Source organism: Aedes albopictus, chromosome 1 (assembly GCF_035046485.1).
Source record: "Aedes albopictus strain Foshan chromosome 1, AalbF5, whole genome shotgun sequence".
In the NCBI taxonomy this organism is placed as follows: Eukaryota; Metazoa; Arthropoda; class Insecta; order Diptera; family Culicidae; genus Aedes; species Aedes albopictus.
Genome location: NC_085136.1, coordinates 181,403,363 through 181,422,366, shown reverse-complemented (window position 1 = coordinate 181,422,366; position 19,004 = coordinate 181,403,363). Strand labels below are relative to the sequence as shown.

General features: G+C 38.0%; 1 protein-coding gene across 1 annotated transcript; it reads right to left on the bottom strand.

The window, feature by feature from the left end:
- Window positions 1-15,738, bottom strand: LOC134285339 (uncharacterized). Its single transcript, XM_062845918.1, has 2 exons — window positions 6,452-15,738; window positions 1-6,388 (listed from the first exon to the last, which is right to left on the bottom strand). The coding sequence occupies exon 1, from the start codon at window positions 12,877-12,879 to the stop codon at window positions 10,375-10,377; it is 2,505 nt and encodes an 834-aa protein (XP_062701902.1). The 5' UTR covers window positions 12,880-15,738; the 3' UTR covers window positions 1-6,388; window positions 6,452-10,374.
- Window positions 15,739-19,004: the final 3,266 nt, after the last annotated feature.

Here is a 19,004-nt window from a genome sequence, read left to right as displayed (position 1 = left end):
GTTGGTTTAATTATTGGAGAAATTTATCATTTAAGTCCTTGTGGGACTCGTTGTTGAATAACTTGTGAAATTCGTGATGGAATTTCTGGAAGAATTCATGGTGAAAGTCTCGAGGGAATTTTGGAGGAATTCCTGGAGAAATTCATTCGGTTACTCCTGGAGAAATTAAAAAAGAAACTTCTGCTAGAATTGATGAAGGAATTCTTTTGGAATTCCTGGAGGAATTTTAGGTGGACTCCCAGGTCAAATTCCTGGAGCAGGTCCTGGTATGGTTGTAGGTGAAATTCCATATTTAATTCCTGGTTGTATTCGTTGTGGAATTCTATGTGGATATTCTGGTGGAATTCCTGGTAGAAATCAAGATGGAGATTTAGGTGGAATGCCTGGTGGAAACCCTGGAAGAATGCCTGGTGGAATTCCCGGTGTAACTCCTGGTTTAATTTCCGGATGAGTTCCAAGTGGAACTCCTGGAGGAATTTCTTGTAGAATTCCTTGTGGAATTCGAAGAGGAATTGTAACTCGCCAGCTCAGGGAATAGGGTGTTTGGGTCTACAGGGTCGTTGAATGGGATTTTAGCTTGTTTTCTCTCTCTCTCTCCTGGTCAGCTGAAGGTACTTACTTGAGCAGGAACATATCGAAATGGAACGAATATCAACAAATGACGTACACGTTCAAAGAAATAAGGTGAAACATCAAACCGGTTACCGATGGGTGCTCGAATCTAAAATTCACCACTTTTCCAGGGACCGCAAGAGCGACGAGGGTTGGAGACCCCTTTATGGGTCCGGCAAAACGGAACAAACACAAAACAAAAGGGAAACACTAACACTCAGGGTATTTTCTAATGCAAAGTTGCAACACATGTGTTTAGGCCTAACTAATACATACATAATTTATTGGTGACGTCACGGTTCACAGGGTACTTGCGCATTTCGTTGGATCCAGATCAAGGTTGTTTGTAGTGGTGTTGCCATGGTGAGCGATGTTCTCGCTAGACGAGATGCTGACTGTAGTGATGGTTGCTATGGTTGGCGACGTTCTCGCCAACTGGGATGGTGGCTGTATTGGTGCATCGGCTGATGCTCTCGCTAGAGTTTGTAGCAATGGCGGCCGCTAGGCCGCTCGACGGGACTTTGCTACTGAAGATGGCGGCTAGTGGCGTCGGTAGCATTGCAGAACGTATTTGCACCCGAGCTCGTTTTGGAATTTTTCTCGCTTGTCAAAGGCGGGCGATTGGACCACTTGTGTACCGAATTTTGCTGGCAAATACAAGAAAAAGGCCCACTTTGGACCTAACCACTTTTTAGTTCCCCTGTGACGTCACTTTTACTAATCTTTCGTTCGTTTTACACATTTTACAGTTTTTCAATTACCTTTTTCTTGTTCGTTTCTAATTTCAGTTCTTTCCCTTTTTTCTCTTTTAGGTTAGTGTGCTATACACGCATCGACCCAAAACATCTTTCCTTCATCAATCAGCGTTAGCAATAAAAACACTCAGAATGGTACGTCACAACAGAATCATAACAGAATAGGTCAGGTCCGCATGGGTACGAACGATGGCCTCGGTGCAACATGCGTAAGCAGTTTGCATCGAGGCACTCGAGTACGCAATGCGCCACATGTTTTGCTGATTGCATTTTTACTCGTTGGTGGTCGTCCGTTTGGACGATGCGCTAAGGCTCATGTTCTACCAAATAAGTTATTGCCGAAATATTGTCACCGCCGCCCCAGGCATATATCTATCTATCTCTTTTAGGCATATGTACTTACATTGTAATAATCGATTGAAAAACTAAATAAAAGGAACTTCGGTTCCAGTACCAGGACAGTCTGGTTCTGACTCCAAAGCTATGCGCTTCAATACACTTCGGTGTACACTGAAATCTCCCTTTAGCAACCTGATGCTCAGGCACTGCTAACTTCATAGGAATGGCTTAAGGTCGGGGACAAAGAAGTATCAGAAGTTCCGAATGCATAGTCCCTGGACGGCAGTGTACGCAGAAAATGCCACCGCAAGCGAAAAATAGGCAACAAAGAAGGCACGGCAACAACGCTTTGTTTTTTCGTTAGCAGATAATGACAAAATCGCTCCCGAGTTTGTTCACAACAAAAACGGTAGGAATATTTGTCTCGTTCTATTCACATCGTGATTTTCGCATTGTTTTACAACTGAAACTCGACTCTGAGGTTTGCAAGAGTCTTAATTCGTTCAAATGCTTATGAATTCGATGATGTGGGTCGAAAATTTCAGTAGAAATGCCGGAATATCGCACGCACGGCAAGCGATGTTTGTTTTATTGCTCTCATCGCCTGACATGCGTTTGTTGCGGAGCGCCTTTGTTACCAACATGCATCGCTTAGGACAAAGCGTTTGTTTTTCGGCGTGATCCGTTTTTCATACCCTGCCGGACGGACTATGTGATGGCGACCGCGAGTTAATACGAATCAGTAATCTTCGGACAAGTTCAGTGAAAAAAATCACGTGCAAAGTGATGGAAGAATTTCGTTGAAGATAGTGAAAAAAAAGGATTCAAAATGGGCTCAGAGGAGTCAAAAGCTCAAGTGAATCATAACGGTGACAATCACATAGAGATTGTAAACACCCAATCAGAACACTCAGTGAAATTAGACAAAATCATTATACGGGGGAATCATTATAGGGAATTCATATTTTCAGTTCGAACTTTACGTTCATCGCGACAATCCTTGTGTTTTATTGCTTGAAAATAATCACGTGCACATAGGAAAACTTTTTCAAAGCATTTGTGAGAAGTGTGAATCATCAAAACTACAAAATCTTCACAAAATTACGTACAATACAGAAATGTTGTATATTCGGTTCGAACTTTACACTCATCGTGACAATCCTTGTGTTACATTGTTTCAAAGCAATCACGTGTATATAAGAATAAATTTACAGATCCTACAATTTTTTTTCTTCTAGGCATTCCTACAGAAATTGTTTCAAGAATTGTTGAGAAAACTTTCCTGGGATTTCCTAAGTAATTCCTCGGACCTGGTGTGATGGTTGGTTAAAGCACAGGCATTTCACCCCGAGGACCTGGGATCAAATCCCACTCCCGAAAAAACACACAAAATGTGAGTTCTTCCTTCGGAAGGGAAATAAAGCGTGGGTCCCGAGATGAACTAGCCAAGGACTAAAAATCTCGTTAATACAGATAAAAAAATAATTCCTCATGGGATTGCTTATGAGATTCCTCATTAAATTTTTTCAGGAATTCATCCTGAGATTATTTCTTCTGTGTTTATTTAAGGAACAACTGCAGGAATAATTTTAAAAATTCCTCCAAGAATTCCCCAGGAACTCTTTTAAGAATTTCTTTAGGACTTCCTCTTGGAATTCTTTCACGAATTCCTCCAGGAATTAATCCAGTACTTTCTCCAGGAACTTTATATGGATTCCCTTAGGAATGCCTCTTGGAATTGCTTCCAGGATTCATCCTGGGGTTTCTACAGGAACGCCTGCAGGGATTCCTTCAGGATCTGCTACAGGGATTCATCCGAAAGTTCATCCACTCTTTCTAGAATTACTTCAGGATTTCTCCAAGAATTTCATCTGTGATTTATTCAGGAACTTATCATGGGATTTCTCCACGAACGTGTTTGTGGTTTATATCGGCTGGAGTAGCTATACAGCTGCTTCTAAGTTTATGGGCCGAGATTCAAAGACGGATGAATAACCAAGTTAGAAAAAGAGCTAACCAATTAACACTCCCACTGCCATGCTATAAATCACTTACACCAACTGCCATGCCTCAAAACAGTGAGAACGGTATTTTTCAACTGCTAATATCTCAGCCGTTTTTTATCTGATTTGCAAAATTTTTGAAGCTATGAATTTTCCCAGCCTTCTAGATGAATATATAATTTTCAAACTATGGATTTGACCAAAGTTCTATTTTTGAGTACTCAAAAACTCGGAGCAAATATCTTAAAAAATACTGTTTTTCTGGAGCCATTCCGAATGTAAATTAGTTTCCACGCATATTTTAATGTTGAATTGCCCATATTAATAAAGCAAAATTATTGCTAAGAAATATATGGAGATACTCATTATTTAAGACTATAAAATCTTCACAAAATTACGTATAATACAGAAAATTTGTATATTCGATTTGAACTTTGTATTCATCGCAACAACCCCTGTGTTTTATTGCTTGAAACCAATCACGTGCACATGAGAAATCTTTTTCCAAACGATTGTGAAAAGTATGAATCTCAGAAACTACAAAATTTTCATAAAATCACGTATAATACAGGAAATTAGTATTTTCAGTTTGAACTTCACGTTCATCGCGACAATCTCCATGTTATATTGCTTGAAAACAATCACGTGTACATAAGAATACATTTACAGATAAATGAGGACAAGTGTGATTCAAAAAAACAACAAAATCTTCACAAATTTACGTGTAATACAGAAAATTTGTATATTCGGTTTGAACATTACATTCATCGCGACAACCCCTGTGTTTTATTGCTTGAAAACAATCACGTATACATGAGAAAACTTTATCAGAACGATTGTGAAAAGTGTGTATTTTAGGAACTACAACATTTTCACAAAAGCACGTATAATACAGGAAATTTGTCTTTTTAGTTTGAACATCACGTCCATCGCGACAACCCTTGTGTTTATTGCTTGAAAACAATCACGTGCACATGAGAAAGATTTTTCCAAACGATTGTGAAAAGTGTGTATTTTAGAAACTACAAAAGTTTCATAAAATCACGTATAATACAGGAAATTTTTATTTTCAGTTTGAACTTTACGTTCATCGCGACAATCCCCATGTTATATTGCTTGAAAATAATCGCGTGTACATAAGAATACATCTACAGATAAATGGGGACAAGTGTGAATCATAAAATTACAAAATCTTCACAAAATTACGTATAATACAGAAAATTTGTATATTCGGTTTGAACTTTACATTCATCACGACAACTCCTGTGTTTTATTGCTTGAAAACAATCACGTGTAGATGAGAAAACTTTTTCCGACCGATTGTGAAAAGTGTGTATTTTAGGAACTACAACATTTTCACAAAATCACGTATATTACAGAAAATGTGTCTTTTCAGTTTGAATTTCACGTCCATATCGACAACCCTTGTGTTTATTGCTTGAAAACAATCACGTGTACATTAGAAAACTTCTTCCAATCGATTGTGAAAAGTGTGTGTTTTAGTAACTACAAAATTTTCACAAAATCATTATACGGGGGAATCATTATAGGGAATTCATATTTTCAGTTCGAACTTTACGTTCATCGCGACAATCCTTGTGTTTTATTGCTTGAAAATAATCACGTGCACATAGGAAAACTTTTTCAAAGCATTTGTGAGAAGTGTGAATCATCAAAACTACAAAATCTTTACAAAATTACGTACAATACAGAAATGTTGTATATTCGGTTCGAACTTTACACTCATCGTGACAATCCTTGTGTTACATTGCTTCAAAGCAATCACGTGTATATAAGAATAAATTTACAGATCCTACTTGTAATTAAAATATATAAATTGCTAAAGAGATAACGCTATATTTTTTCCGAGTTCTACAAAAAAAGCGAACGTTCCCAGAAATGCTTTTGAAATCCCTTCTGAGACTTTTATAATATCCCTCATTTCTTTAGAATCCCTTCATATATTTCTTCGGAAATTCCTTCATTGGTCATTACAGTTTCTTCCCGAATTTTTGCGAAATTTTACGTGCAAATTCCTTCAAGAATTTCCCCATGGATTTCTAAAAGAAATTTCTTGAGAGAATCCTAATATAAATCCACCAGGGTTTTAATGCTACACATTTTTTTCATTAGTGTCCTAAAAATTTAATCGACAATTACTTCGGAGACTGTTACAAAAAATCGTTCACAAATTCTTCTGGGACATTTTCCACAATATGCTTTAGATGTTCTATCAAAAATTTATTCAGAGCTTCTTTCGGAATCCCCTTTAGAGATTTTTTTTCAGAAATTTCGTCGAAAATTTCTTAAGAGATTTCTTCTATCACGCCTTTTCTTTTCGGAAATTACTCCAAAGATTAATTTAAAAATTCTACACAGATTCCTTGAATGATTTTTCGAAACAATTCCTTGTTCATTTTTCATGAAATTCCTTCAAAAATTATCCTAATTACAGCAAAGCTTTATTTGTTTATTCCTATAGATATTCTTTTTGGAAATTTCTCCTGGATTTGTTCCCTAAATTCCTCAAGTGATTTTTTTGGCATTCACTCTTAATTTTTTTTCGATAATTTCTTCTTGGGATCTTTTCGGCGTATCAGTCTTCTCGTAAAAATCAAAAACTACGGTTTGATTTCTTTCTCCAACGTTTCGATCCTTATTGGATCTTTATCAAGGATTCTGTAATATATTTGTCACGTTAGATTAGTTTATAAAAGACGTTGCGCTGAATTTACACATTACCGAAATAGTTGTCGTTTTTTCGTCAAACAGATTTTTAAACCTTTTAACCGTCATTTGATGTTTTAGCTACAAAATATTATCGTCAGTTATTTACAATATGGGTGTCAAGTATTACTTACAATTCCGTCCGTTTTTAACCGAAAAACCATAATTTTTCAAAATTTTGAAATCTACTACCATCTACTACCACTCATCAAGGACAAGACACCGAAAGATGAGCAAAGCAACGTTGTATACAAGATCGACTGCGACAACTGTGATGGCAGCTACATTGGAATGACGACGACGAAACTGAAAACACGTATATCGGGACATCGCTCCAATGTACGCAGACTGACGACGCTAAGAGAAGCAGGACACACGAACACTGACGCAGCGATAATAAACATTAGGGAAAAGACAGCACTACTAGACCACGCAGCAGAAAATGACCATGTTTTCAGACTTGACAATGTGAAGATTGTAGATAGGACACACAAACCATCCAACCTTCCCATCTTGGAAAGCTGTCACATTAATAACACGCCACACACGGTAAACAAACGTACAGACACAGATAACCTGCACGTAGTCTACGCTGCCATATTACACACGATGCAAAACCTAAAGAGAACGACAAGCAGAAATCAAAACAGAATCATTATAAACACAACGCACACACTACCATAACCGAATACACAACACACGAAGAGAGAAACATTTAACCGTCATTTTGAAAAATGTTCAAGAAATAGCGAACAGTGGTCCGAATTCCGACTATCAAAATTTTGAAAAATTATGGTTTTCCGGTTAAAAACGGACGGAATTGTAAGTAATACTTGACACCCATATTGTAAATAACTGACGATAATATTTTGTAGCTAAACCATCAAATGACGGTTAAAAGGTTTAAAAATCTGTTTGACGAAAAAACGACAACTATTTCGGTAATGTGTAAATTCAGTGCAACGTCTTTTATAAACTAATCTAACGTGACAAATATATTACAGAATCCTTGATAAAGATCCAATAAGGATCGAAACGTTGGAGAAAGAAATCAAACCGTAGTTTTTTATTTTTACGAGAAGACTGATACGCCGAAAAGATCCCAAGAGTATAACTGCAACAGTCGTGATTAAAGCAATGATAATTTCTTCGTTCATTTTTTTTATTCCTTGTTGGGTATCTAAGTCACTACGATCAGTTGTTAGATCTATTGTGACATTCTTCTTTGTTCATTACTCCAAAGAGTATTGTAGAGATTATTTTTTTATTTATTTGAAAATATCATTATTATTCCTTTAAAATTTCTTTATTATTCCTTCTAAATTTTGTTCAAAGGTTCTTTCTGGTTTCCTTCCTTGTATATTCCGAGGATTCTTTTAGAAATTTTACAAGAAGTTTTTGTTATAGTTTACTCCACCAGACTCTTTGGTAAATTACTCCAAAAAATTTGGGTAATTCTTCCAGTAAATGCTAAAGGAATTTCTCCAGACATCCTTTAGGAAATATCTCCAGAGAATCCTACAGAACTAGATTCAGATTTTTTTTATTCAATCACAAGTTTGTTGAAATATTTCAAACAAATTATCTCGTCTTTTCCTTCTGAGATTCTTTCAGAAATTTCACCAGGAATAATTTTGAATTTTTTTTTTTGATTTTCATACAATTTCCTTCCAGAGATTTTCATGCAATTTCCTTCCAGGAATTTCTCCAAATATTTCATCAAATATTTATGCAGAGGTTCTTTCGTAATTTCCTAAACAGATTTTTCGGGAATTCCTGTCAATTCTCCAGAGCTCATGCTTCTTTAGTATTTTTCTGTTATCTCTTAACCGATTACTTCATGAATTTTCCAAAAACATTCTCTGTTCAATCCTACAGAAATTCATCCGGGAATGTATTTGCAGATCTCTTCCAAATTGTTTGATTTTTTTCTGGTTTTTCTTCGAAAATTTCAATTTCAATGATTTCTTAGAGTACTTAAACAAATCCTTCGCTCATTTTTCCAGAGATTCTTTTGGAAATTTCTCCAGGATTTGTTCCCTAAATTTCTGCAGAGATTCTTTATCTTTGTTCAGAGTTTTTTTTCGGGATTTCTTCCTGAGAAATTTCAGGGATTCCTCCAGATATTTTACAAGAAATATTTGTAGAATTTTCTCCAGAGTATTTTTTTAATTTTTTTATTTTTTTTTAGGTAAAGGGTAATACGGTCAAAATTTGGTCACACAATTTGTTTCATAACTTGAGACTGCGTACACCAAAACAGCTTATTTTTGTACTAGCAATGGTACATTATATGTAGCTTCTACCATAAAATTTTCATCAAAATTGGTTTAGTATTTGCGGAGATATTGTGAATCCTGAAAACTGCAATTTTTAAATTTTGTACAAAGAGGATTAAAAAATAAGAGCACATTTTGACTCTTATATTTATAGAGCCAGAAATACTAAACCAATTTCAATGAAAATTTTTCTGTATGTAAAGTATACCTATCAAAATGTTGTGTCAAAATTTCATTTAATTTGATCCAGCCGTTACAAAGTTATATTTGTTCAGGTGGTCAAATTTTGTCAAATTTCGTCAAGTCAAATTTTGGTCACACAATTTTTTTCATAACTTTAGACTGCGTACACCAAAACAGCTGATTTTTGGATCAGTAATGGTACATTATATGTAGCTTGTACCATAAAATTTCCATCAAAATCGGTTCAGTATTTGCGGAGATATTGTTGAGCCCTGAGATCTGCAATTTTAAAATTTTGTGCAAAGAGGATTCACAAATAAGAACACATTTTTACTGTTTTATTTATAGAGCCAGAGATACTTATTCGATTTCAATGAAAATTTTTCTGTATGTGAAGTATGCATATGAAAACGTTGTGTAAAAATTTCATTCAATTTGATCCAGCCGTTACAAAGTTATATTTGCTTAAGTGGAACCCGGTCAGTTTTTTCATATTCAAACTGCTACAACTTTGAAAGTATTCATATAAAATGGCTCAAAATTTTACTAAGAACATATTTTCATAATAGTATTATACTGTAAAATTTTGATAAAAGTCAGGAGCAGTATTGGTAGTTCTATAATAAAAATTGTGCTTTACTGACCTTAAATTTCCGAAACTTACTGTGGAGCGCCTTTGTACAAAATTTTAAAAAGGTAGGTCGATGGTTTTATCTATATATCAACCAATACTTAATCGATTTTTAAGAAAATTTTATGGTATAAGCTGGTCCAAAAATCAGCTGTTTTGGTGTACGCAGTCTAAAGTTATGAAAAAAACATGTGTGACCAAATTTTGACCGTATCACCCTTTACTGCAGAAAATCCAATGCGAATTATTCCATATTTCAAAAATTCGTCCTTCAAAAATTGTCCACTCGATTTTTTCCGTATTTCCTCTATCGAGAATTCCTACAGAGATTTCTTCGAGCAACACCTTACAATTTTCTTCAAATTTTTCCCACAAATTTGCTAATTAATTTCTCCAGAGATTCTTTTAACCTTCCTTTTGCATTACGTTGGCAGCAGCTCGCTGACGTAGTGCACGGTTTGGGTAAAAAATTACCCTAATGCCAAAGTAGGGTTAAGCATCATTCTATGATTGCTTTAGGAATTACTCCGAAGATTACTCTGAAAATCAATTCAGAAAATCCTACGGCACTTGATCCAGACATTCGGTCACACATTTATTCAAAAAAAAAAAATACAGAAATTACCTTCGTTTCTTCCTCCATAGATTCTCCAGAGATTCTTTTAAAAATCCCAGATTCCCAGTACCGTTGATTCAAGGTAGCAATCATCAAATTCGGACCCGCATGTAGATTATTCAAGTGGATTTCCATCAACAGCAAAACGTGTATCGATGCTCCTTGGGTACGATCATCGGATGACGTACATCATACGGCTGGGCCGAATTTTGGAGCCGACCACCTACTCTTAAGGTACCGCATGAGTCGATAAAAGGATACAGCGCCTTAATCTTACTGTTTTTGGACACGTGGAATCACTTTCAAGTAACACGAGTTCTGGACCAAAGCTGTCCCACTGTGCTGCTCTAGTAAGCTGAAGAGAGGCATCATCTAATTCCTTTGGAGTGATGGGTCCGGTTGTGCGATTATTACCCTTCTGCTTAGCTCTCACGTTATTCACGAATCGATTGATCCAACATAGAGTGCGTCGAACTCGGTTCAGGCTCGAAAAGCGATTTAGAAGAAAATTCTCAATACCTCGAGTTGATTTCGGTTTTACACTTGTTGCCAAACAGGCAACGTGTGTTCGTCGCTCCAACAGCTCTTCGTCGTCCAAGGAACCTTCAATTGTTGAGTCGGTTGTCTCGAAAGGCAGTTCATCAGTCTTGAGCCAGCTCGGTCCTGTCCACCAAAGGGCGTGTCCTACTAACTCTGTCGGTGAAATACCGCGAGAAGCACAGTCAGCTGGATTATCAGCAGACCCAACATGATGCCAACGGTTTCTTGCGACGATGTCCAGAATCTTAGATGTCCTATTTGCAATAAAGGTTTTCCATTTGCGTGGATGAGAAGAAAGCCACTGCAACACGATCCGGGAATCCGTCCACGCATACAGTTCAACAGCCAGATGTGAAAATGATTCCATGACCCTGGCCATCAAGTCTACCAATAACTCTGCAGCCAACAACTCGAGCCTCGGCAGAGAGATTTGCTGTATAGGAGCAACCTTGGTTTTGGCCGCAACAATGTTGACCGTAACATTCCCACTCTCATCGACAGAACGGGCGTAGACGACGGCAGCATAAGCAGCTTCAGAAGCGTCCACAAACCCATGAAGTTCCAATCTGTTGTCATGATCAGGAATCCATCGGTTAATGCGTATTGCTTCAATGTAGTGCAAAGTTTCCTTTAGTTCGATCCATTCATCACAAATACAGGCTGGCAGAGGATCATCCCATTGCAAATCGTACAACCAGAGATGCTGAAACATTATTTTTGCACGAACTAATACTGGAGCAATCCAACCAAATGGGTCGAACAGTTTCGATGAGTCGGATAACAGCTGCCGTTTAGTATTCACACTGTCGATGTCAAACGTAACCTTGAAACAGAAAACATCATCTTGCGGTATCCATAGTATACCCAGAGCCTTCACCGCGTCGTATTCCTCAGGAAGTAAAACTGGATACGGTTCATTGCAGATTGCTGAGTTTTCAAGGATCTGTGGATCGTTGCTACACCATTTCCGCAAATTGAAACCAGCCGATGCCAGAACGTCGACAATTTCCTTGCGTAGAACCACGGCTTCTCCAATAGAGTCGGCACCAGAAAATAGGTCATCTACATAAAATTTTTTGGGAATCCTTTCAGCTGCTTTTGGATACTGGTCCTTGTTGTCCTCGGCTGCTTTTCTCAATGCCGCTATCGCTTGGTATGCTGCACATCCAGTACCATACGTCACTGTTTGTAATCGGTAATGCTCCAACGGTTGAAGAGGATCATCACGCCAGACAATTCGGAGGTAATCTCTATCTCTTTCATCTATCCAAACCTGCCGGTACATTTTTTCAGCATCGGCGGTAAACGCAAAACGATAAGAACGCCAGCGACAGTAAACACTGAAAAGAGGCTCATTGACGTTGGGTCCAACGAGCAACCGATCGTTGAGCGATACTCCAGAGGTACTTTTACTTGACGCGTCAAACACGACACGGAGTTTGGTTGTCGAGCTGTCTTCCTTCCATACGGCGTGGTGCGGTAGATAAAAACATTTATTCGGCGACACGAACACTTCCGCAGCGGGAACCTTTTCCATATGGCCGAGTGTCAGGTAGTCAGTCATAAATTTCATGTAGGCTTCCTTCAGATGTGGATCAATACTGAATTTGCGTTCCATAGCATAGAACCGTCGAATGGCAGTGTTGGCTGACTCGCCAAGCTCTGGCTTTGTGTCATCGAAGGGAAGACGGACAGTATACCGGCCATCGAAGCCACATGAAACAGTAGAGTTGAAGTGGTGAACCGCACGTTGCTCGTCTTCAGTTAGCAGTTTGGTTGCTGGTACTTCCTGAACTTCCCAAAATTTTCGCAATGTCTGGTCCAAGTTTACTTCACTTACCAAATTGATCACAGCGGTGTTCTCAGCGTTGTGGGATGGAGCGCTGAATCGACCGCCTACTAGGTACCCAAATATCGAGTTCTGAGCCAATGGAACACCATGGATATCAATCAGCTTGCCTGGCTCCAAGATGGAGAAAAGCACCTCTATTCCTAGCAGTAGATCAATTTTGCCACGATCGTTGTAATGGGGGTCTGCAAGGGGTTGTCCAGAAAATACGCTGGTGTCGACGTCGAACTTTTGACACGGTTGATCCGAGACAAGTTTGTTGAGTATCAAGGCGTCCACCACGATGGTAATAGTGTTGTCGAATCGTGAAGCAATCTGCAGGGTTACCAAACGTAGAGGAAACATTTGCGGAGGCAACCCCTGCCCAGAAAAATGCTGCCGAAGCCACGGTGGTGCGGTTCGTAAGAACTCGTTTAACCGGCAAAGCTCGTCAGGCCGTGAATGAAAATCAAACCCTTATCGAAACTCTAGACGCTGTTAAAAATCACTGCATGTCAAAAATAACAGCAGAAAACCTCATAGCTAAACTCGCTGCAATTAAACAAACGGACAACGTGACTGACTTTTGTGAACAAGTCGACAAAATTATCGCGCAGCTAAAATCGGTGTATTTGGGTGACAACATACCTGAAGCTACAGCACAGAAAATGGCCACAAAACATGGCGTAGATGCTCTCATCAGGGGCGCTAAGAACAATGAAGCACGTATTGTTCTTAAAGCAGGTAATTTTACCAATATTAATGATGCAATCCAGAAATTGCAAGAAAATGCACAATCCAGCCCAATTACTGGAGAAACAAGTCAAAATATTACTCGAATAATGTGGACATCAAGAGATGGAGCTCGAGGTCGTGCTCGAGCCCACCAAACGCAAAATAATCGCGGCAGATTTCAACAGCACAACAGTGGAAATTTCCATCAGCACAACCATGGAAATTTTGGTCACAATCGTGGAAGTTTCCGTCAAAGCAGAGGATATCAGCGATATCCACATCAAAGAGGAGGTTGGTCAAGTCGTGGAAATTCATTTCCAAATCGTGGATTTCCTTTATCAAATCATGGAATGTTTATTGCCCAAAGTGCAAACGAAGGATATCAACAACAACTGCCAAGCTCTCAGCAGCAAATACCCCCTTTAGTATCGCCCGTGAACTATCAGCAGCCACAACGCCCTTTAGGGGTACAATCTATACAGCAACACCCTTTAGGGGTAACGTTCGGGCAGCATACGCAATAAATGTAGCTGCCGCGAATTTCGTATGTCTTAATATTGATGCATCAGAAACACCGTGCATCTTCATGGTGGACAGTGGTTCCGATATATCAGTCTTAAAAGCAAACAAAGTTAAACCAAGCCAAATTTATCGTCCAACAAACAAATGCAACGTAATCGGTATAGGGAATGGAACAACATCCACTGTAGGAGACACTTTAGTGCAAATCAAAATTTATAACCAAAATCTAGCCCAAAATTTCCACATCGTGGACGAAAATTTCCCAATTCCTACCGATGGAATTCTCGGTAGAGATTTCCTTGCAGGTTGGAATTGCAATATTGATTATAATACCTGGATATTGTCAATCAGAACTTCAGCAAACACCCTCGAAATCCCTATAACCAATCACCTGAGAGGTAAATACTTTATTCCACCACGATGCGAAGTATTAAAAAGGACTGCATTTTGGCAATATTGAAGATAGCGTTACTCTAACACAGGAAATTCAACATGGAGTTTTCTGTGCTAATGGCATAATTAGCACAAATTACCCTTATGTTAAAATCATGAACACTTTAGATGAAACGGTGCAAATTTCAAATGATTTTATACCAAAACTAGTACCAATCTCAAATTACGAAGTATTTAATATAAATAAATCAGCAAACAATACTCACAGGAAACAAGCACTATTAAATGAATTGAAATTGAACATAACTGATACAAAACTCAAAGGCAAGCTAGAAAATCTTTTTGAAGAGTTCAGTGATGTTTTCGCATTGACCGACGACGAACTGACAGAAAATAATTTTTACAAGCAAACGATACATCTAAATGATCCGAGTCCCACGTATATTAAAAATTACAGGGTACCGGAAGCACAAAAGCATGAGATGGAAATTCAAGTCCGAAACATGCTGAAAAATAATTCAATACTCAGCTTCCCCGTACAATAACCCAATACTTCTAGTGCCGAAGAAGTCCGCTACGGGCGATAAAACTTGGCGCCTAGTAGTGGATTTTCGCCAATTAAATAAAAAAATAAGCCCAGATAAATTTCCATTGCCAAGGATAGATGAAATCTTAGACCAACTAGGACGAGCGAAGTATTTTTCGACGCTCGACCTTAAATCTGGATTTCATCAAATCCCGTTAAGTGAAGAAAGCAAAAAATATACAGCTTTCTCATCGAATTCAGGGCACTATGAATTTAACCGATTGCCATTTGGGCTGAATATTAGCCCGAATAGCTTTCAAAGAATGATGACGATTGCATTAAGCGGTCTTCCTCCCGAAACTGCATTCCTATATCGATGACATCATTGTCATCGGGTGCTCAATAAATCACCATATTGCCAATCTTAAAGAAGTTTTTCAACGTTTGAGGAAATACAACCTCAAACTTAACCCTCACAAGTGCAATTTCTTCAAAGCAGATGTTACCTTTTTAGGGCATCATATATCCGCAAGCGGAATACAACCTGACAAAAATAAATATACAGCCATTATGAATTTTCCTGTACCTACGAATACAGACGAAACTCGTCGATTCGTTGCTTTTTTGTAATTATTATCGTCGTTTTATACCAAACTTTGCTCTTATAACAAACCCGCTCAATGTACTTCTAAGAAAAAACGTACCATTTCAGTGGAGTAATGCTTGTCAACAAGCATTTGACTCCCTTAAACGGTCTTTACTATCACCAAATATCCTAAAATTTCTCGACTTTAGAAAAGAATTTATTTTAACTACAGACGCCTCAAATGTAGCCTGTGGAGCAGTTCTTGCTCAGCTACATGATGGTGTTGAACTACCTATTTCATTCGCCAGTAAAGCTTTTACAAAAGGCGAATCCAACAAATCTACAATCGAACAGGAGTTGACCGCAATCCATTGGGCGGTTCAACATTTTCGACCATACCTTTACGGTCGTAAGTTTAAAATAAGAACGGACCATAGGCCACTTGTTTACATATTCTCAATGAAGGAACCTTTTTTTTTATCTATTTCGTTTATTTCAAGGCTCACTCGCCGATTCCAGCTTTGCAGAGCCAATATTCGATACATTTATTTTGTATTATAAATATGTAGGTAAAGTTACTCCTTTCCGATTTTTATTTTTCGGCACAATATTCTTTTCCTCCGACGGAGTGTCGATTACAGCAGCATTGTGGCCCGTGTTGGAGGATCCCTGTTCCGCACAAACTTTTTTGGTTGCGTTGTCTTTTTTTTTTTTTTTTTTTTTTTGATCGCCGGCGCTTGTGAGTCACAACGTTGAAATCACCAGATGATGTGCTCGCATTGTCTTCGACATTAGTCCAGTCATCATTGTTCTGCGTTTTTGGTTCTTCAGACGTAGGTTCATTTACAGTGAGTGATGGCTCTTCGTTGGTGTTGATTGGGGGGAAATCGATGTGATTAAACAGCTCATCGGAGTGCGGTGAAGTTGTTTTATTGCTTGTGGAAGAACTGTAGTTCGGACACTTCTCCTTCGGGTGGACCGATTGGCCGCATTGATAGCATAATTTAGGCTGAGAAAGATAAGAGACCATTGTTCTCTCATTTTCGATGGTGATATATGATGGAATATCGCGAAGTAATCGCATCCTCAAAACGCGCACGCCATTCGGAAGTCCGGCGAAATAGTGCTTCCACGTATCGTTCCGTATGGAAATCACCTCTCCATACTTTAGCATATGGTCGCCGATAGTGGAATTGTCCATTGATAGTGGAAGATCGTGTATTCGCACGGTGACGGCGTCGCTGTCCACGTAAACGGGGATACAAAACATTTTACCCGCGCAAAGCATTGTTCGTTTACAATTGTTGTCCAATTGATAACGCGATGCAATATCGAAGTTCTTCATTTCGATAAGCACACAGTTGCGGGCGTGATGCAACTGTATACTCTCCACATGCGAATATTGGAGATTAATCTCCTTCTCCAAAAACTGCTGCACTGTTTTTATATCCGGACGAACCGGCAGAACAGTGAAATCAATCACAAGTGTGTTTTTTCGTACACTACACATGGTTGTGATCGAGAGTAAAGCGAAACAAAAAAACACGACCGACGTACGCGAGAATTGGCAGTCCACTGGATGAAGGAACCTTCTTCCAAACTCACCCGAATGCGACTGGATTTGGAGGAATTTGACTTCGAAGTGGAATATATAAAAGGAAGGTCTAACGTAGTATCAGATGCTCTTTCGAGAATTCAAATTTGTACTGAATCTCTCAAACAGATGTATGTAGTAACACGATCCATACATAAAAGGCAAAACAGCGTTACACATCCTAACGTTCAGTCACAAAAGCCTGATCAACTTTTTGTGTACGAAACAGTTAGTAATGAGGAAGCTTTTGTTCTGCCGAAACTAAGTTTTGAACATAATATCGATAATTCACTAGATATAGTAATTTTTAATAACAATTATACTAAGGGAACGGCCTTCGGGCTGAAAATCCAAAGTAATAACGACAATATAAATAAAATAGTAACAATACAAACAATAATGAAGGAAATTGAAAAGGGGGCCCCAAAAATAACAAATAAAAGAAACAATTCATACATGCTAGCGATCGCAACAAACGATCTTATATTCAAATACATTGATATTCAAAAATTTAAACAAATCGGTAATGATATTCTAAGGAATACGACCATATTATTATTCGAAAAACCTAGGCTTTTGACAAGTCAAGAACAGGTAGATAATGTACTAAACAAGTTTCATAACTCGCCCACAGGAGGACACCTAGGTATTAACCGGTTATACCGAAAAGTGAAATACATGTACACGTGGCAGAATATGAAAGAAACCATATCAAACAACGTCAAATCTTGCGTAGAATGTAAGCTTAATAAAAATTTTCCTTCAATTAAATCTAAATTAGTAATTACATCAACACCAGTCAAACCTTTCGATGTTCTGTCGATAGACACTGTTGGACCATTTTCACTTACTGAGAATGGAAATCGTTACGCTGCAACTATGCAGTGTGATTTTACTAAATTCGGAATAATCGTTCCGATACCAGATAAATCTTCATACACAATAGCGAAAGCAGTTGTCCAACATTGCATTTTAAACTTCGGACCCATGAAAAGTATAAAAACCGATCAAGGAACGGAGTATAAAGGAGTGTTCGACGATATATGTAAGCTACTAAATATAAACCATACATGTTCTACCGCATATCATCCACAGACGATAGGAGCATTAGAAAGAAACCATAGGTGTTTAAACGAATACCTACGGATTTTCTCTAATGAATCCAAATCAGATTGGGATTAATGGATACCATATTACTGTTTTTCATATAATACTACACCGAGTGCAGACCATGAATACACACCCTTTGAGCTCATTTTTGGAAGAAAGTGCAATGACATACAATTTTTGGCAACCCAAAAAATTGATCCACTTTATAACCATGATTCATACAATCACGAACTGAGATATAGATTACAGATTGCTCATTCAAAAGTTTTGCAGAAAATAGTAAAAAGTAAAACACTAAGGACAAATCGAATGAACGAAAACATTAAAACTACACCAATTAATATAGGAGATTTAGTATTCTTAAAATCCGAAAACAACTACAAATTAGATCAGGTACATTCAGGACCTTATAAAATAATAAAGCTAACCGATTCAAACGCAACCATACAAAAAGATAAAAAAAAAAACAGTTGAGGTACATAAATCTAGGTTACTAAAATTGTAGAAAAATATATATGCTGAAGCTTTTCCAAAGGGGGAAGGGAAGGATTCATAGAAAACATACATACATATAGACATGAATACAACATACATTGATACATCTAAACAAATAGCGAAAGGTTAGAATTTTATAAAATAGAGAGGACTCGATAAAAAGAGGAAATGAAAAATTACACATCCAATTTTGTGAGAGACACTTGAAATCATCTACAACCAATCACTTTCCGTTAGGGGGATGGTGTGGCATGTGAATCCCACATGTTAGCAAATCCCATTTCCAAATTTTAAGGGACCACTCTAGTGGCACCCCACAAAGAAAATAGCAAACGTTTTACAATGCCATCGAACTGATTTATGCAGCGTATGAATATGAGCCCATAAAGCAGTTCGATGACTTAAAGCCTGACCCGGCAAGAAATAGGCTGGGATCATATTACATTCTGAACACGCAAACAGCGTGTGGTCGTCAAGCGCAATTCGGTTTGGCGCAATTAGCCTTCTCCGTATCTCTCTCTCTGAACATT

What these genes read in the sequence shown, in the direction of transcription:
- LOC134285339 (XM_062845918.1), bottom strand. Translation starts at nt 12,879, where the DNA reads ATGTTTCCTCTACGTTTGGTAACCCTGCAGATTGCTTCACGATTCGAC.